The 19,275-nt window shown below is 35.8% G+C and overlaps 1 protein-coding gene across 6 annotated transcripts in view; it reads left to right on the top strand.

The window, feature by feature from the left end:
- LOC138709175 (zinc finger protein basonuclin-2-like) overlaps positions 1 to 19,275 on the top strand; it is an 893,892-nt gene that overhangs the window by 838,306 nt on the left and 36,311 nt on the right. For all 6 annotated transcript variants that reach the window (XM_069839735.1, XM_069839738.1, XM_069839734.1 and 3 more), the window contains one exon: positions 2,087 to 2,322. In XM_069839735.1, coding sequence (XP_069695836.1) covers positions 2,087 to 2,322 — 236 coding nt within the window. The remainder of the gene's footprint in view (positions 1 to 2,086; positions 2,323 to 19,275) is intronic.

The raw sequence follows: 19,275 nt of genomic DNA, 5'->3' as shown, positions 1-19,275 counted from the left end.
AATTACAAATATTTATGTTTATTCATTACGTCTATTATCTCTTACTTTTGTTCCTATCATCATCATCATCATCATCATCATCATCATCATCATTATTCATCACTATCCTACATGGTTTTGGACGACTGGTTGATCTGTTCCGGTTTCTCGTCTTATCCTTCTAAGTTGATAATATTTCATTTTTCTTGGAGACGTTTTCATGACATCCGTTGGAATATGCAAATCATTTACTTTTTGTATTTCTGAATTATGCTTACAGTAGAATGAACTGGAATTTAGATTTTGATAATTTCTCTTACAATTTTATCACGTATATAGGCTAGTGCAGTTTTTTTTTTTTTTTTTTTTTTTTCCAAAGATTTTACTTCAAATGCTCTAATTCTTGCTTCGTCTTTGGCTTTTAGTTTCCAGATTTTTCTGCCAAATATTCACATTAGGAAGGCTAAAATGTTACAAATATTTATTTGAGTACTCTTTGAAGATTTTCTGTGTTTAAATAGCTATTAATAATTACTGTTATCTCAAAAATATTCAAATATTGTAATGTTACCTATATATTTTTCATTTATATAAGATAGTAAGCAACCTAGATACTTAAATGAATTCGTTCGTCCAAAAATATTGTATTGTTCATTATTATTACTCATTATTGGGTCTTGTCCCTTAAAATCATTTTTCTTTTATTTCTCGATTCAAATTTCCATTCCATAACTTCTATTCGATTATTCAGTTCATATATTGCTAATTGCTTACTCTTTTAGCTCTCATCATCTATTTATTCTTGTATTGTTTTGTATCCTTTGTCTAATGGCAGCCTCTAATTTGAGGAAGCTCTTATAAATAAATAAATAAATAAATAAATAAATAAATAAATAAATAAATAAATAAATAAATAACTAGTTTAATATAACTTCATATTTGTTCATCTGCAAAAGATATTGTTTTATGTCATGAGTTCGGTTTAATTCCAGTGACTACTTTTTCCCATTTCTTAATTATTTAATTCAAATATATATTGCAGATGATGGTAACGCACTTCAAACTTGACGTACTCCTTTTTCATATAAGCAAATTCAAAGAATTTTGAATTACATTTTATTTCAATTGGTAGTCTACCTATATTTCTTAATTTTAGGATGTCAAACAGTTTCTTTGTTTGTACACTGTCGAATGATATTTAATAATCTAAAAATAAAACAAGAATTTCTCAATTAAACTCACGTCTTTTTTCTATTAACAGTTTCTGTTAAAAGTTGCATCAGAAGCGTTCTTTTCTGAATCCATTCCGTGTTTCAGAGAAGTAGGCCTATTATTGTCTCCTATAAAGAATTTTAAAATAGATTTTATTACAAGTATTAAGGCATAGGCAGACTAATACCTAAGTTATATATTTTTTGGATCTCTCTCATTGTCCTCTTTGAATATATGTATGATTATTGTTTTTCTCCTTTCATAGAGTTATCACTTGTTTCATATAAATTATGTAAGTTTAGTAATCGGAATTTAAATTCTGATGGGCAGGTGGTGCATATTTATACACATAATTCTAAATTTATATTATCCTCGCCTGAACTCTTGCCATTTTAAAAATAATTTAAGGTGTATTTTAATTTTGTACAAGTGATTTTATCATCTTCTTCACTGTTAGTAACATTATTTGTATCTTTCCATAAATTTTATATCACTTTAAGGAAATTGTTTCTTAATATTTACTGGAATTTTTGCAGCTTCTTTTATTATCACTATTTAGGTGTTTCAAAATGTTATATGTCTTCGAATTTGGTCTGTACAATTTTAATTTCATGTTTATAAGCATCACTCTTTTTTCGATAAATTCTCTATCGTTTGTTGTTTATAACAGTGGTCGCATTTCATGTTTTTAAATATTTTAGTACTCGTGTATTATTTTTGCATAAGAGACAAGTACAAGAAGTCGAGTTATACAAATTCTCCTCTAAAGAACCTTTTGTATACTCGTTTCAGCTATTCTGGAATCGCCGACAAGTTTCATGGTTCGCAAACAAGCCAGTTTATGGTGGGGCAGGTAGAGAGAGGGTCTTGTGACACGTCGCGTTTTGTGTTGCAGCTCTGGACAAGCTGGGGTTCCGTCACTTGTTCGGGCAGAGTCCTGTGGAGCCTGTGCAGCCCAATGTGGCATTCGACATTGCCAGTCTCGTCCTGTACGGCTGCCAGGCGTTACCCATACGCCTCAAGATCCTGCTGGACAGGTTGTTCTCCGTATTGCAGCGCGAGGAGGTCCTACAGGTCCTGCACGGCTTCGGCTGGACACATGAGGACTACGCCCGAGGGTACATTCTCCAGGTAAGGCTACGTTCAAAGATGAATCAAAGTCAGCTAGAGGAATGGAAAGACGACTTGGGATTTTCACATTGCGAAAGTCAACAACAGACTCGCAACTCAGCGCAGTAAGTAGGGATCATCACCATCATCATCATCATCATCATCATCATCATCATCATCATCATCATCATCATCATCATCATATATTTTAATACCTAGATAGTTCATGTTGTATGTAAGCCGATTAATGTAATGGGATGCTAAATGTTACTTTATTATAAAATATATGCAATTTAAAGTAACTAGCAAATAATAGCAGCTCAATTCGGATTCATGTTGTAAAATTTCATTGGCTCTATATCTGATAAAATTATTGTTTGCAGTATATGAGTCAGATGCCTTTGTTTCTGGGTACAAATTGACTGGTTCTGGATTCGGTTTCTGGCAGTGATAAGATTCATCTCCTTTCCATCAGTACTAGATATGTTTTTTTTGTCCTGTGTGCTTCTTGTCTTGTCTCGTTATAGCGTAAAACTTTTTAAGTCCATCGCTGTTGAGTAACGGTTAGGATGTCTGACTGTGGAACGAGCGGACCCAGGTTCAAATCCTGGTTGGGACAAGTTACCTAGTTGAGGTTTTCCCTCAAACCAATAAGAGCAAATGCTGGCTGGGTAGCATTCGGCGCTAGACCCTGTACTCATTTCGCTGGCACTCACCTTCATCTCATTCAGGCTCTAGATAACCATAGCAGTTGAAAAATCGTCGTAAAATAACCAATTAAAAACTCTTGTGTTGGCTCACAATAATTATCATACTAATAAGGACACCATGGGCTAAAAAGGTACACTTTAATAACTATAATAAATTACTGATGAAGTGGTGGTTCATTATAATAAATATAAATTAACTATTCTTCGATAACATACATAATAATACTTTAAACACTATGAAGATGTTGAATTACTAGGTGTATTATGGCAGTTATGTCGAATAATACGGATTGATGGAGTAGAAGAGCTAGTTTGGAACACATAGGCCTACAGTTTTCAGAAATCTGTAGGACAAATGGAATTTTTAATTCGAAGAACTTCAAAGCATTTGTTACTTGTGGTTTAATAACATTGAGATATCGGATTTTTGTGGTTCCTTTATTTTTACGTCCAAGAGCGAACATATAACTTGTCATCCGTCACTGTAACTGTCAATCAAGCTTAATATCTCGTGTTCAATATAATTTGAACCATCATGTTTATATCCACGAAGTACTTTATTTTATTGGTCTAATAATCTTATGATAGTAATAACAATAACTGAAGAATATACAAACTAAATTTTGATCACAGTATTCTAGATCGGCATACTTTTTATTCTGATCATTGCTTCAAAAACCGTTCGTTTTCTGCAGTTCAAATTGGTTAGATTAGAACGAAGTAAAATTGCATAACATTTCTAACATTCTAAAGCTATCTTATTTTCATTTTCCTGTATATAGGCCTACTTAACCGGAGGGTCCGAAGAGCAGTTAATGTGGGGCCGCGAACAAAATAATAATAATAACAATATATTATTATTAATAATATAGTAATATTGATAATATTAACAATAATAAATAATAATATAAAATTAATAATATTACCAATGGTAGAGCAGCTGGCTACGGAATGGAAGGTCCGGGATTCGATCCCTGGTGGTGACAGGATTTTTTCTCGTTGCCAAACTTTCAGAACGGCCCCGAGGTTCACTCAGCCTCCTATAAAATTGAGTACCGGGTCTTTCCCGGGGGTAAAAGGCGGCCAGAGCGTGGTGCCGACTACACCACCTCATTCTACTGCCGAGGTCATGGAAAGCATGGGGCTCTACCTCCATGCACCCCAAGTGCCTTCATGGCATGTTACAGGGATACCTTTACCTTTACCTTTAATAAATTATTATTATTATTATTATTATTATTATTATTATTATTATTATTATTATTATTATTTTAAAGTTGTTATATAAAATTTAAACAGGCGACTGTTTTGCATTAACTAAAAACATATATTTTTAACTGATATAAAATTTCACATTATTATTTTCTATATTCTATTCTACACTACAGGCCGGAGGCCGCACTAAACTAATGTGAGGAAAAGAGTGCCCTAACCATAAAAAAAGTTGAGAAACATTGCTATAGATTACTTTCTTTTTTAAAAGATTTTTCTTTGAAGGGTTTCTCCAGATTCACCATGGACAACCCGTATTTTAACAGTGACTAGTTACCCTACATGAAGCAATGTTCTTTCTGCATTCGTATGTTTCAAATCATGAAGCCATTTCTTAGAGTGTTAGAACCTTTCTTTAACGAGCAGTGACAAAAATCAAGCACCATACATGTCACACTTGATTTTATTTGTTTGAGGCGAATCTAATCATTTCTTCGAATGTCGTAAGTACTTTCATTCCAACCTTAACTTAATTCTAAACTGAGATCATGTCCAAAGTATGACAAATGCGACACGTTTCTGCGGCACAAACATGGCCTTATTATGGACTGGGCAATAAAATGACCCTAAAAAAATTAAAGGAACTGCTGTTTATTACCTCTTCCAAACGGCGTTAAATTACCACAAAGGGATCGAAGGTCACACGCTGTTGGTGAGCGTTAAAATCCAAGAACGGGACTGGAATTTAGGTTTGTATGTATGAATGAACTGATGAGTAAATTCATATGAATATATTAATAATTATTACATAAACTTATCTTCAGAAAAAATGACTAAATATAAGTAATAACGCCACTTACTTCTGGTACAAAATAGTCGGAGTGTATAAAGATAGAGACTTTGAAATCTTTTTAAAATCGTGTGGTATGTCAAAGCGTAGCTGTAGGCCTATATCATGTTACAAAATATTATCTACTTAAATCAGTCGTTAAAATTGTGGGAAATAGGAATCAAGAAATTAATCGTGCATTAAAATATAACGACATTCTTAATTTAATTGTCCTTTCTTCCAGTAGGCACTCCTCGCCTCCAAGTTATTAGCTCTATTTTATATATGTCAAAATTTAGTCAAAATTTAAAATTGAATAGTAATTGCATTTATAGACCATAAATCTGTCATACTTTTTCTCCCTTCCGAGGAATGATAAGAATTTTCAGTGTCTTTAAATCGACCTCAATCGGTAGGTTTTAAATCTAGAACCTCGAATTTAATAACAATCATGGTAACGGCAAACGACCAGACCAGAGACAATGAGACAGCCAGTACTAAGTATTATATTATTTTATCGTCGTTTCTATACATACACATAAATAGCTAACATTACGCTGTTTCTTTTAAAAATAATAAGAAATCATCTTTTCTGTACTTGTGACTTTGATTACAAATAGTACGTTATAAATATGAATAACTAAAATTCATACAGATGATAGACTGCATATCCCGTATTTCAATAGAAAAATTAAATTAATTTGGTAAAATTCCAGAAAGAAGTCCACAGTGAAGAGGGCTGCAAGTGATAACAAGTTACCAGTTTTATAGTTATACTTGGCAACACAAAAAATAATTTATGCTACCCTCTTCAATATTCATGTCCTTCTCCCATAAATAACAACGTTGTTCAAAATTAAATTAAATTAGTCATTTCTACAGTAAAAAAGGCGTTACAGTTGTGGATATACGACGAGCCTGCTCCATGTGGAGGTATATCGCACGGCCCGTAATATTTCATGTCGTCGGAGACAAGTAATGGTGAACCGCCCTTTTTAACAACTTAATTAATCCGCTCAGAGTTTTTACACGAAAAGAATTGTGTAATATAAACTGAGAGTTTCATTTGAAACGCAGGATGGGGGAACAGTCTTCTTCCCGCAAAAACCGCACAAAGTTTTCAAAGAAGACGTGTTGAGACGGGACACTAACAAACTGTTCTTTTGAGGCAACAGCTCGCATTCATAAGAAAAATTAGTTTAATTAAAATACTGCATTCTTTAATTCTCTAGCCAAGTTTTGTGATGTTCGTAGTTTGAATTCGTGCCTACTGCACGATATTTCGCCATGAGAGGCACTTGAATGTTTATTGTTGATCATTAATTGTACATAATATTACGTATTTATCCGTGGTGTGGATGTAGACTTTATTAACGTGTTATTCTTAAAAAGACACTTCGAAAACAACGCTTTTTCTAAATTGATAGCACACACACATACATGCATACATACATACATACATACATACATACATACATACATACATACATACATGCATGCATGCATGCATAAGTGTTCTGCCCATGGGTAGGTCTTTCACTGCAAACCCAGCATTCTCCAATCTTTTCTATTTTCTGCCTTCCTCTTAGTCTCCGCATAGGATCCACGTATCTTTATGTCGTCTACCATCTGATATCTTCTTATACTCCGAACTCTTTTCCAGTTCACCATTCCTTCCAGTGCATCCTTCAATAGGCAGTTTCTTATCAGGCAGTGGCACAACCAATTCCTTTTCCTCTTTCTGATCATTCTTTCTTCACCCACTCTTTCCAACACAGCTTCATTTCTTACTCTCTCTGTCCAAGTCACACATTCCATTCTTCTCCATATCCACATTTCAAATAGGCTACTTCTATTCGTTTCTCTTCACTTCGTCGTAATGTCTATGTTTCTGCCCCATACAATCCACACTCCACACAAAGCACTTCACTAGTCTCTTTCTTAGTTCTTTTTCCAGAGGTCCGGAGAAGATGCTCCTTTTTCTATTAAAAGCTTCCTTTGCCATTGCTATCCTCCTTTTGACTTCCTGGCTGCAGCTCATGTTACTGCTTATAGTACATCTCAAGAATTCGCAAGTTTACCTTCTTTTTTTTTTTCTTACGATAACCATGGTCTTCGTCTTGTTTGCATTTACCTTCATTCCATACTGCTCACAGCTCTCATTTAGCTCAGTAGCATATCACTTAGTATCGTCTCCTTTTCTGCTAACAACGCCATACCTTCAACAAATCTTAGACACTTTATTCTTCTTCCTCCTACTTCTACCTCTCCCATGTTCTGAAAACAGTTCTTCACGAAATCCCCCACGCTGGGGCCTTGTGGGATCTTTTAAGATGCGAGTGAGAGAGTGGTGTGCGGAAAGCAACGGGAAGCTACGGCATTTTTTCTTCCCAAGAAAAACAGCAATTGATAGTATCAAGTAATTTTATTGCAGCGCACGATTCTTGAGTGAGATTAGTTGAAACATGCATAAACGGTCATACAACCCCATAAATTTATATCCAATGGGAATATTTCGGAATAAAAGATTCTTGAAAATTTCAGATGAGTGTGCCCGTCAATCCAGAACCACAATAAAAACAAACATTATACTAATATAATGTAAAAATAAATTATAAATTTCAAAGATTGTGTGCATTGCTTTGAGATGTGGTTCGACATCGGTCTTGTGTTCGAATGTCTGATAAGTAAGCATTTTAGTGTATTTTCAAAACAATGATCTTCACCGTCTGAAATGGAAGTCCTATGTGATATTACGAAAGTCTCATTGTGTCATTCCACAATAAGGTAAAACAAATACCCAGAAGATTACAGTAATCCGAAGAAACAACTAGAACTTGTAATATAGGCCTAAATAGCGAGTAACTTTCAAAATTTCAAAGAAAAATTGTAATTTTTCAAAATAATTATTGCTTCTAAGAGTAAGATAATTTTTAATGTTCACGCCTTATGTTTTTACTTCCCTCGTTCGTTCATTTAAAGGGGTTATTTTTCAAAAAACAATCTGAAGTGTTAGTGGTTACTGATTAGATAAACTAAGAGACTGGAAGAGGAGCTATAACAATAATACATGGACAATTTTTTGGAGTGGATGAGTAAAGCAGTTCTAATTACATCTTGAAGTGGATTGCTCATTTTCAGAATGCAAAGTCATTTCTATTAATAGGAATATATTCTTTAACCAGTCTTTAGAACAAAACAAAATTAGCAGGTCTGGTTAGAAACGTTTTAAGCGACAGTTTCTTCATAGCAGTTCGTCTCGAACATCGTGATTCTGTAAAGTAGGTTATTTTTCACACTCCGAAAACCATTCCTGCAGCTCTAAATAAGTTTAACCTAACTTGAGCTAACTGAAACATCCGGTGTGGTCAAACCCAAGTGTCCAGCTGCTACCCTTGTCACCAGGGAGCTGTTGCTCAATCGTCTTGAATTTCATGTTGACCCCCTTCACAAGTCAACCCCTAAGCATCCTGTTATTCCTCATCTTCTGAACGACATGTGCAGAGGGAAAAAAAAGACGAAAACGTTAGGTTTGGTTGCAGATAGCATACGTTTGTATTGGTGTTTGTGAGGAAAAAGAGGGAGTTTTAAGTTTGGGATGGAGTAGCAGAGAGCTTGGACTCCTAAATCTGTCTGCAGTTATTCACTACTATTTTTCGTTTACGGAAATTTATTCGCCCACATTAGTTGCAATATTTTAAATATTACTATCGCTTTGCTCCGATATTTAATTTATTATTTACAAGAAATATGTGGTTACTAAATTAAGTATAGAATATTTAATTTGTTATAATAACTGCTAGAGTGAAACATGAATAAACTAAGCACAATAGGCCTATTCCTAAGCTTCCTAAAATAAATAATGGTAGGCCTAATCCCAGAAAAAGTCATGTGCGCGCTGTGTTTGTACGAGTAGTTAGTAAATGTCATTAATATCATAACATAAAAGTAATCGTCATCTATATCTAGATACCGCTGTTGGAAAATGTAACGTTCCGATTTCTTTAACAATGTCTTCACTCGTCTTGACCGTCCTTTATTTCGTCATTTTTATTTTATTATGACTGTTCAGAGATGGTCTGTTACCTTACTATAATCCAGTGGATAGCGTGTGCACTTTCTAATCAAGTGGTTCGTTGTTCGATTTCCGGCGTAGGTGGAGATTATCTCCATTCCAACAGGCTATAGATATTTGTGTCGTGTTTTGTACTTATTCTATGATGTCTACGCAGTGTTCCTTCATCGTGCTAACCACAAGGTCAGAGAGGCACGTCATGTGCCTAATTGAATTGATTGAAAGAGGAGACGTGGGAGGAGAAATTTAAAAGGTACACAAAACGCGTCCTCGCAAAAGGTTCGGGGCTGAAAGAAACTGAATATGCGAGCTCCAAGCCTGTTGGCCACTTGTCTCACTCTGGTTACGTTGCTCCATTGAAGGAGCTCTACAAAATTTTGATGGGGGAAAGCCGAAAATGAACGTAACCTCTTAGGTATCATATACGCGAAAGGAGGGAAATTTGATCAAACTGGTCATAGGACAGGACGAAGAAGAAATGGCGGAAGGTGTAAGTGTGCACATTGAAAGGAACTTGTCATTTCGCAGTGCAGGTGGAGTCGGAAAGACTCGTTTGTTTGTAGTTGAAGAAAATAAAAAAAACATTTAAATAATACTGCAGCGCTTCAAGATTTTTCTAGAAGTCATCGATTTAAGTTTTTGTTCCCTAAGTTTGTCTTTAAATTGGAAATATTTTACCTTGTAATACATTGATTTCTCTAAAACATATTAATTTGTAACCCACTACTCTCAGTAAAAACTTTATTTCAGGTCCTGTATCTTTCCTTCTTTAGGTCCATGTTTCGCAGCCATACATTAGAACTTATACAGTCTTAAACTCCCAGGTATGAAATTTTAGCTACTTGTTCTTTCTCGTCTTCAGTTTAATGTAATTATTGTATCACAAATTGGTCGGAACTTTAACATTTTTGTTTAAATATTCTACGGCTTAAATAGCTGATGGCGTTTTTTACTTACTTTTTACTTTATTTTATTTTTGGAACGTATAAGATTATAGCAATTTCTCAATTTCAACATAGATATTAGTATATGTGTAAATTATATTGTCCATGTCCAATGTAACTTCATATCACTTTTATAACATCCAAATATATTTCTCTAACCTCTATATATGATGTTATTTTTAAAATATATGATGAATTTCGTTGCTCATAGTGATAGTGATAGTGATAGTGATAGTGATAGCGTACAACGTATTAAAAGAATAAAGCATTAGAGCAAAAAATAATCATTTTCGTCATCAACGAAGTTTCGAGACTCTTTATTTACATAATAAAAAATAAAATATTAGGCCTATTGTTCAAGAAGTTCTTTCGGCTCGTATGTAGCAGCAGAAACAAAGAAATTTTGTCTGATGCTCTCTTATTCAGGGACGCTCCGCTCCGCACCGCGTGCCAAGTTTGGTCATCACAGGTCATGTTGAGAATAACTAAGAATAAACTTATAACAAGGGAAACTTCCAAGAAAGAAAACACAGTAATAGAAGCCATACAGTAGCAGTAGTAATTCTGGTTTGATAATATGCCAATAGCTTAACTCGATCAATAACACTTGTATTCGGGAAGTCCGGGATTCGATCCCAGGGGCCGGCTATCCTGACTTGGGTTTTTCGTGAATTCCAAAGTCTCTCCAAGTGAATGCTCTCCAGTGCCAATACCAAGTGCCAAGATTCTCTTCTATCCTAATCCTATAATCCTTCATAATATAATTTTGTATGTTATAGCCTCATTTTCCGCGAGAAGAATCGCAATTGGCCGAGTTCCCACTCAGTTCCCAATTGCTACTGCTGAAACAAGAAAACGCCTAAAAGAAATGTTCAGCATGTCCTAGACTTTATTTTGTTTCTAATCTAAATCTATGCGTGAATGAAAAATTGAGGAACTATATAAAGTAGTTTAACAGGATGAGGAACAAGTTAGACTTTAATATCTAAAGAAAAGACGAGATAACTCTTGTCATCCTTTGTAGGCCTAATCTTACAAGGATTGTTAGCTAAGGCATGAGATTCACAATTGTTCAATAATAATAATAATAATAATAATAATAATAATAATAATAATAATAATAATAATAATAATCATAATCATCATCATCATCATCTTTGTCGGTGTGTTGACCGGATAAAATTCGAATGGTTGTGAGAAGTGGCGCTCATTGCAGACTACAAAAGCTCATCACAGCTGTATGTCTGAGGAAACTGTCATTCGTGCTCTAGTACGTTATGCCATATATATGCTTAAGTGCTAAAAGACTCCACCAGAGTCGAGATCCTTACAAGAACCCGAAATCGCAAGATTTTTCTCTTCCAACTTCCCCACTTATCACAGTAGTTAGCCTTGATATGCGAGCACTGTAAAATCATTGAAATGATCCATAGTTAACCCTTGAGTACTATGGACAGTTATTGTCACGTAACTACTATGGAGGAGTATATGAGACCTGTTTATTTAATATATTTATAAAATAAAAATTTATTATGTACAACATCTGTAGCATCACCTCGAGAAACAGACAAGTTCTGAAAAAGGACATTCAAAAAACCAGAGGAAACTGGCCAGTGACGAACGAGGAACTTTTAAATAAACACTTCAAGAACTTTTTATTATTCATAAAATCAGTAGATTTTGATAAATTGTAAATCTATATTATACTTCAAATAATAGTATACTAGTATACACTAAAAATAATATTCTAAGAGGCAAACAATACTGTAAATTGGAAATTGTAGCATGTAGTATTGCATTGAAAAGCAATGGAGCATGCCAGTAAAAAAAAAAAAAATATGTAAATTTAAGTCGTCTGGAAAATTTAAATAGTCTAAAGCAGTTACAAACAATAGAAATAACAAAAAAAAAAAAATGCGGTAATGAGTTGCTGTTTTTCCCAACGTTTTAATTTTTTTTTAACGTATTAAACGATTATCATATTTTCATATTGTCAAAATAATAAGAATTCAGAATATAATGCTAATATTTATTACATTTCAACATGTCAGTGAAATATTTTGTTCAATTATTGCTGAATTTCCTGGAGTGGAAAATGTTCGCTGTATAAAAAAGACATACTTTTGACTTTCCAGTTTTTTTTTTTTAATTAAAGAGGACAACACTTTTTATAACATTGCACTCCTTCATAGGACCACTCAATCTTCGTGCTAAACCTCACACAAATTTTCCTGGAACACTCCAAGCAAATAGGAACTCCACATCGAGAGCATGGATATTTGGTTTTTCTCTTCAAACGTGGAAACCACTTTGTCCTGCTTTTCCGCCTTGTTTAGGCCTCACATAGAGATGACAGTTATACCACACAACAATCCGAAAAAATTAAAAGAAATAATAAAAACATGTATTTGAAATACACGCAAGCAACTACTATATAGTACTACTGTGAGACCGCTGCAAACAAACTGAACTGAATATCAATTGAGGAAAAAGTGAGCCCCCGCGTGACCTTCTCGTGTTGCAGATCTCGTCCGAACTGAGAGGTAGGCAAAGCAACGGAGAAATTGGCTTGAAAATAAGATAAATAGAGAAGGGGGAAAATACGGAGCGGTCTAGTAGACGATCCATACTACTTAAGGGTTTAATATAATTTATTTCGGTAGGCTACTATATCTTATTCGGATTTTTAACGTTACATTCTTGAAATGGTGCAATAATTTCGTAATAATATTGTATTAAATGTTACATTGTTTATACAATGGAGTCCACCGCTGTGGAGTAACGGTTAACCCTTTGCAGCATAGTGGTTATTCAGAAGAACCACCGTTTTCTTTCTTTCTAAATTTTATGGCATAGATATTCCACCAAGGAACCACCTCTTGAGTATACATAGAGGTGCCATCTGTGTTTTGAAATTGTGTGCAGAGTTAAAATGTTGAAAAAATTGATTGAAGCTTTGGTATGATCCATGATATGAAAAACAAAAAAATTAATTTGTCCTTCAAAGGGTTAACATGCCTGACTGTGAAACGAGTGGGCCCAAGTTCAAATTCTGGTTTGGACAAATTACCTGGTTGAGTTTTTTTTTCCGGAGTTTTCCCTCAACCCATTAAGAGCAATTGCTGGATAACTTTCGGTGTTCGACCCTGGACTCATTTCGCTGACATTATCACCTTCGTCTCATTCAGATGCTAAATAAACGTAGCAGTTGATAAAGTGTCGTAAAATAACCAATTAAAAAAAGATACCACGGAACGGATGTTAAGGGCACTCGAGACATTTCGAGCGCTGTCAAAGTTCTGTATACTGTAAGCTTACTCGCCTCTCGTTACCTGACCCATGTCCAGGTACAAAGGCTACTTACATAGGTCAACACTTGGCATGCAACTCATTTCACCAGGGCTACATGGGCTGCTATGTTTAAGGGATGGTATCGTCCCTCACGGTAACGTTTTAAGTCATAGGTCAATACTTTATTTGGGCAAGACTTAAGCATAGTTGACTAAATGAGAGAGAAGTTATCGTAATGATAAGTAGTTTTCTTTCTTAGAAACATGTTGGCCATTTGAATTATGTTGAATACACGATCTCGTCAGGTTGAAAGGCAGCTCTGCATGTGATTGGGTTCCGTCACTGTATCCAAGTGCTTCTCGGAACTACCTGCAATTGGCATCGAGTCGCGTCACTAGTTTCGTAATTGCCTGTCTTTCTTGTAGGAATACATTTTGAAGAGAGCTTAGCCTATTGAAAATTAATATCTTGCAGGCGCACCTTTCAGATTCTAAGAAAACTTCCTATAGTCTATAATAAGAGCTGCTAAATTCAAATAGTAATTTAGTCACCAGATTATCATAGCACGATTTCAAATAACGTTTTGATTTCTATGTCATTTTTCGTAGTAAGTTTATTCCATCGGGAACCACAAACATTAAGTACGATTAAATAAATTAAATTCACAATAATTGAAACTGTTGCAAAATATAAAAATTCCAAATATTTTTTGAAAATGTGTACCCTTCTTGCAAAGTGCTGTCACAGTTATTAAAAATTGTAGACCTATTCTTTGTAATAACTTTAAATTAAGGTTACCAGACATCCCCGTTTCCTAGGGACAGTCTTCGAATTTTGCTTTCTGTTCCCGAACAAAATTCGTCCCCGGAATGCCCTCGGTTTTATATGTTTTCCCAAATACCCCCGGATTTTCGTTGTTAATTGGATTTGAGAGAGGTGTGATATGATGATAGAGACTGGATTTATCTTGCACAGGATAGGGACCGATGGCGGGCTTATGTGAGGGCGGCAATGAACCTGTGGGTCCCTTAAAAGCCATTTGTAAGTAAGTAAGTAAGTAAGTAAATTATTAATAGGTTTAATGAACTCAGCATACTGCTGTGATAAATTCTGTTAATGCATTTTGCCGCTTTTTCATGATGTTATAACGAAAAGTGAAGGTAAGGCCGTAACTACAGTCGAGTCTTCCGTTGTTACCGAAGTTAGTAAAAAACTGAACTCCAGGAAAGAAGATAAATTCATTCCACCAACGATTAAGAAAGTTTTGGGCATCTTTAGAAGAAGCGGCTCTTATTTCACAACAGAATTATCAGTGTTTCTCATGAATTTTATGAAAATGCTGTTGAATATCCCAGTGCTTCGCTTATTCGTTCACAAGATAAGATATCTATGAAACGTACTTAAATTGCTGAGACCCCCTCTAGAAAGAGGAAAGTTCGAAGAGACAGCCAGTCTATTGTTTTTTTCATACATAAATGGACTTGACCTGGATGAAGATACTATAGCGATGTTCCGAAGTACATATGATATTTCCATGCAGGATGAAGGATCAGTGGAGCGTATATATATTCACTTAGTGATTTAAGACGGGGCTCATTCCGTCGGATCGCGACCACTTAGTCACTCGTAATGAGTGCACCTCTGCACATGATCTGTTGGACATTGTGCCACAGTGCATGAGGGTAGCCACTAAAGGGAAACTAAGAGGTGGAGCTTAAACTGAGAGGATTCAATTCGGCATCGGTATTGGAATCCGGTGTGGCTTAATGGATAGAGCGTCAGCACGTAGAGCTGAAAACCCGGGTTCGAATCCCGGTGCCAGAGAGAATTTTTCTCCGCTCCACCGATCCTTCATCATATGGATGAAGATAATTTATTTGATTAAGTTTCTTGCTCGAAGACATAGGCCATGTGACAAGAGAAAAATGATACTGTTTGCTCAAAATTGAGTGGAATTTTAAATTTCTTTTCCTGACAAAATGATTTCTTATGCACAACTCTAGAAGCTGAACTATCTGTGTCCTGGAAGTAATGCTTCAGTGAAGAGAGTTTCTTCAATGTACAAGATGTGAACGGACATCGCAAAAATCCAAAATGACTTTAGAAACTGTTCGTGCCAATTTCAACATAACCTGTCAGAAATGTTCTGAAAATTGGGATCTAGAGAAGACTTGCTTAAAAAATTCACTCTTCTGAAGAAAAACAACAGTAGTTTAGTCTGTAATAGAATGAGTACCAGTATTTTAATTATTTGAATTTTGTAAAAACAATATATTAGAAGTGAATGGCAATCTAACAGAAATGTTATTTTTTTTTTATATGTCGATATCTGTCCCCGAAAATTGTGAACAAATCTAGTAACCTTACCCTAAACATCCAGGTGCTATGTCTTTATTGTTGTTCAAGTGGTAACGTTGCTAGTTACAAATTCAAAGCACTCCCGTTTGGTTCTCCGAAGAGATTATGTGTGGATTTACTGTATTTCGCATTGGGACCCACTCGCCTGTGTACGTCTCTCATCTTATATTTGTGTTGTGTACTTTTATACCACACAGGCAGTATGTGTAGATAGGGGATCCTGCCACTTGTTTGTCTAATGCTGCTTTATAGCTATAACTCAAAACTGATAACAGGACGAACAAAGATACAGTAGCATTGAATACTGTGGTGTTGGCTATTTATGAATTGAATGATACTTCCATATCTTATTAATTACATTTGTTCTGTGTGGCTTAGGGACTAGCGGACGGAGCTGTAAATTCAGCGGACCCGAGTTTGATTCCCGATAGAGAGGTGGAAATGTAGGCCTATATTTCCTCCATAGGTTTCTATTGCGTATCTATCATCTTGTATTATCTTGAGCCAAGCTAACCACATAACCCGGGAGCATCCCTGCTTGTGAAAAGGGCGAGATAAAGAGCATAATCCTTAAATGTATGACGATGAGAATGTGCACGTTCACTAAAACATTGCAGTAATTATATTTCAGATTGCTGTTGACTGACAAGTTCATGAGCAGCGGAGAAAGAATGAGCTACAGACATACACGATATATTTGAGTTATTCCCTTTTCCTGAAAACGTTCAAATGTAGAAATTCAAACAAAAAAACTTGTCAACATTCTCTATGTTGTTGTTTTTGCGTTTGTCAAGATGAGTTCATTAGTCTATATATGCCTATTACTACTAGAGGGCATCGGACCAGGACACATTGAAATAAGAATTAAATTATGTTCATCACACTGAAGTAGCCTACAGAAGTAATGAGTTGGCATCATAGTTCTTCCCGTAAGTTTTGTAGCGTGTACTTCTGTCCAGTTCCGCCTCTTTTTTCCGATGACAGAGCCATTGAAAAGTATATAAATTTAATAGAAATTAACAAATGACAACGTTAAGACTTGCTAATAGAAAACTTCTTGAACAAAACATCTAATAAGCCTACCAAGTAATAGACTACAATATAATATCTAACATTGTCTCCTCCTTCAAAAACGGGTCCCGCATCACAGATTGATATGCATGGTTTATAGCTTCGGTAACAATGACTTGAATCTAATCCCATGTCCCTCATTCAAAATGCAATTATCCGGCAGAAGACATTTCCCTTCGCAATAAGTTATTCAGTGTCCAGTGCTTCTGGGATGGACATCTCACAGCGGGACAATCGGCGCAGCTGATGGCATTATCGAACTTTGCTTCAATTATGGATGCCAATCGGATCAGTCCCACAGATTGAATTTCGATAGACATGATGAAGAATGTATGACAAAAGCAGCACTACTGCAATCAGATGATTCTGATTTTGAGATGAGGACCTCGAGATTTCCGAGACAGTTTCATATCGTTTTCTCAGACATATTCACTGTGACGATGCCGTCGAAGTGTTAACTATAGGCCCAGATCACATATATAACAGATAGCGTATTCCTATGTTAAAATCGGTAGCACTTTGAAGAGAACAACTGCCAGGATCGCCACCCGTCCGCCGTAAACGAACACCAGATGGCAGTACAGTCGCTAATTCAATTAAAATGGGAGTTATGACGTGACTCCTTATGTAACAACTAGATGGCAGCATAGTAAATCTGACAAAAGTTGTTACCATCAAAGCAATCTGGGTATATATGATCTAGGCTATAGGCCTATCATGTACATAGGCCAACTTTTTTCTTACCCTTCCTTTTCTTTTTCTTTCTTGTTCGCCCTTTTCTTGGGTTTCTTCTTTCTTCTCCTCTTCCGTTTTCTTCTTCTTTCTACTTTCTCTTTCTCCTTATCCTCTTTCTTCTTCTCCAAGCAGAAGAAATGTCTGAAGGAAGTGAAATAGGGAGAGGAATACGACAGGAATACCCTGTTCAACATCTTCTTGGAAGATCTGGTGAAGAACTGTTTTCAGAACATGGGAGGGGTAAAAGTAGGAGGAAGAAGAATAAAGTGCATAAGATTTGCTGATGATATGGCGTTGTTAGCAGACGAGGAGACTTTACTAAGGAACTAAATGACAGCTGTGGGCAGAATGGGATGAAGATAAATGCAAACAAGACGAAGACCATGGTTGTCGCAAGAAAATAAAGAAGATAAACTCGCGAATTCTAAATGAGACAGTAGAGCAAGTGGACAGCTTCAAATATTTGGGATGTACTATAAGCAATAACATCAGCTGCAGCCAGGAAGTTAAAAGGAGGATAGCAATGGCAAAGAAAGCTTTTAATAGAAAAAGGAGCATCTTCTGCGGATCTCTGAAAAAAGAATTAAGGAAGAGGTCATATTTTCCCTGAGAGACGACTGAACCGGTGCATAGTCAACATGAACTTGAAAATAGAATAATATCTTAATAAATAACTGTTTGTGTAATTATTGAAAATTACAAATTTAGAAACTGAATACAGTAGTTTAAACATTGGTGATGTAGGCCTACTTTTCTTTTTGTACAACTAAGTGTTGTTAAATTTTTTCGAATGTAAATTAATTCGTGAGTAAAGTGAAGTGAATTTCAAATAGGCTAATCATCCTACTCTGACACAAAATTTGCTTCACAAACTCTTAGAACTGCGCTAAACAGGAAAGTTGACGAAGGTCTACAGTGCATGTCAGTCTTAATAAAGTGATGTCACCGATCTTGCTTTGGCGGTAGTACGTCTGCCTGCTGATCTTCAGCTTGTTTGGGCATGGGTTTCATTCCCGCGTAGGCTGATTATCTGGTTGGGATTTTTCCTAGCTTTTTCTGACTCTAAGGAGAATATCAGATAATCACACCGGACAGTTATTTCGTCGTAATCAATTCCGTCAATGATAAATAACGTAGTAGTTGATACAGCGTCGTTAAATATCAGACTAAAAGTTATTGTGGAGAGAGTGTAAGAAGAAAGAGCCGATATTACACATTCCGACCTTCGGCAGTGGCATACCAGTCCGTGTACACCCCTGAGCCGCTCAATATTGAGAAAGAAAATCCTGTTGCAGGCTTTCGCAAACGGGTTTACAAAACCAGCGGAGTCGCTTTGCAAATGGGCTGTTTTCTTTAAATTTCGCAAACGTGTCTTCTCGGCTGGGTTATGTGGTCAGCATGGCGTAGAGCTATCGCTTAACACGACAGAGGAGAAACCGAAGACAAGGGGCGCACCCAATACATGTCTGAGAAGATAATCTCCTCTTTCCTTCAAATTCGCAGGCCAGGGCGGAAAACATAAATCTGGAACTGAGGTAGGTGTAAAATTCTATTTGGAACGTGTTTAGAACACTTCGGATTTCCCAGAACTTAATATGCCGACATGGGCACACCAATAACTCTTCCGCGTCGTAGAGTGACTGACAGCCAATAGCAGTAAGTGCCAATACACCAGTACTCAGTGATGTCATGATTGGTTTAGTTGTAAGACACAACAAGCGGAGACGGAAAAGGGTAGTTCATCCCCTT

This window comes from Periplaneta americana, chromosome 11 (assembly GCF_040183065.1).
Source record: "Periplaneta americana isolate PAMFEO1 chromosome 11, P.americana_PAMFEO1_priV1, whole genome shotgun sequence".
NCBI lineage: Eukaryota > Metazoa > Arthropoda > Insecta > Blattodea > Blattidae > Periplaneta > Periplaneta americana.
This window is presented reverse-complemented; position numbering and strand designations above follow the sequence as displayed.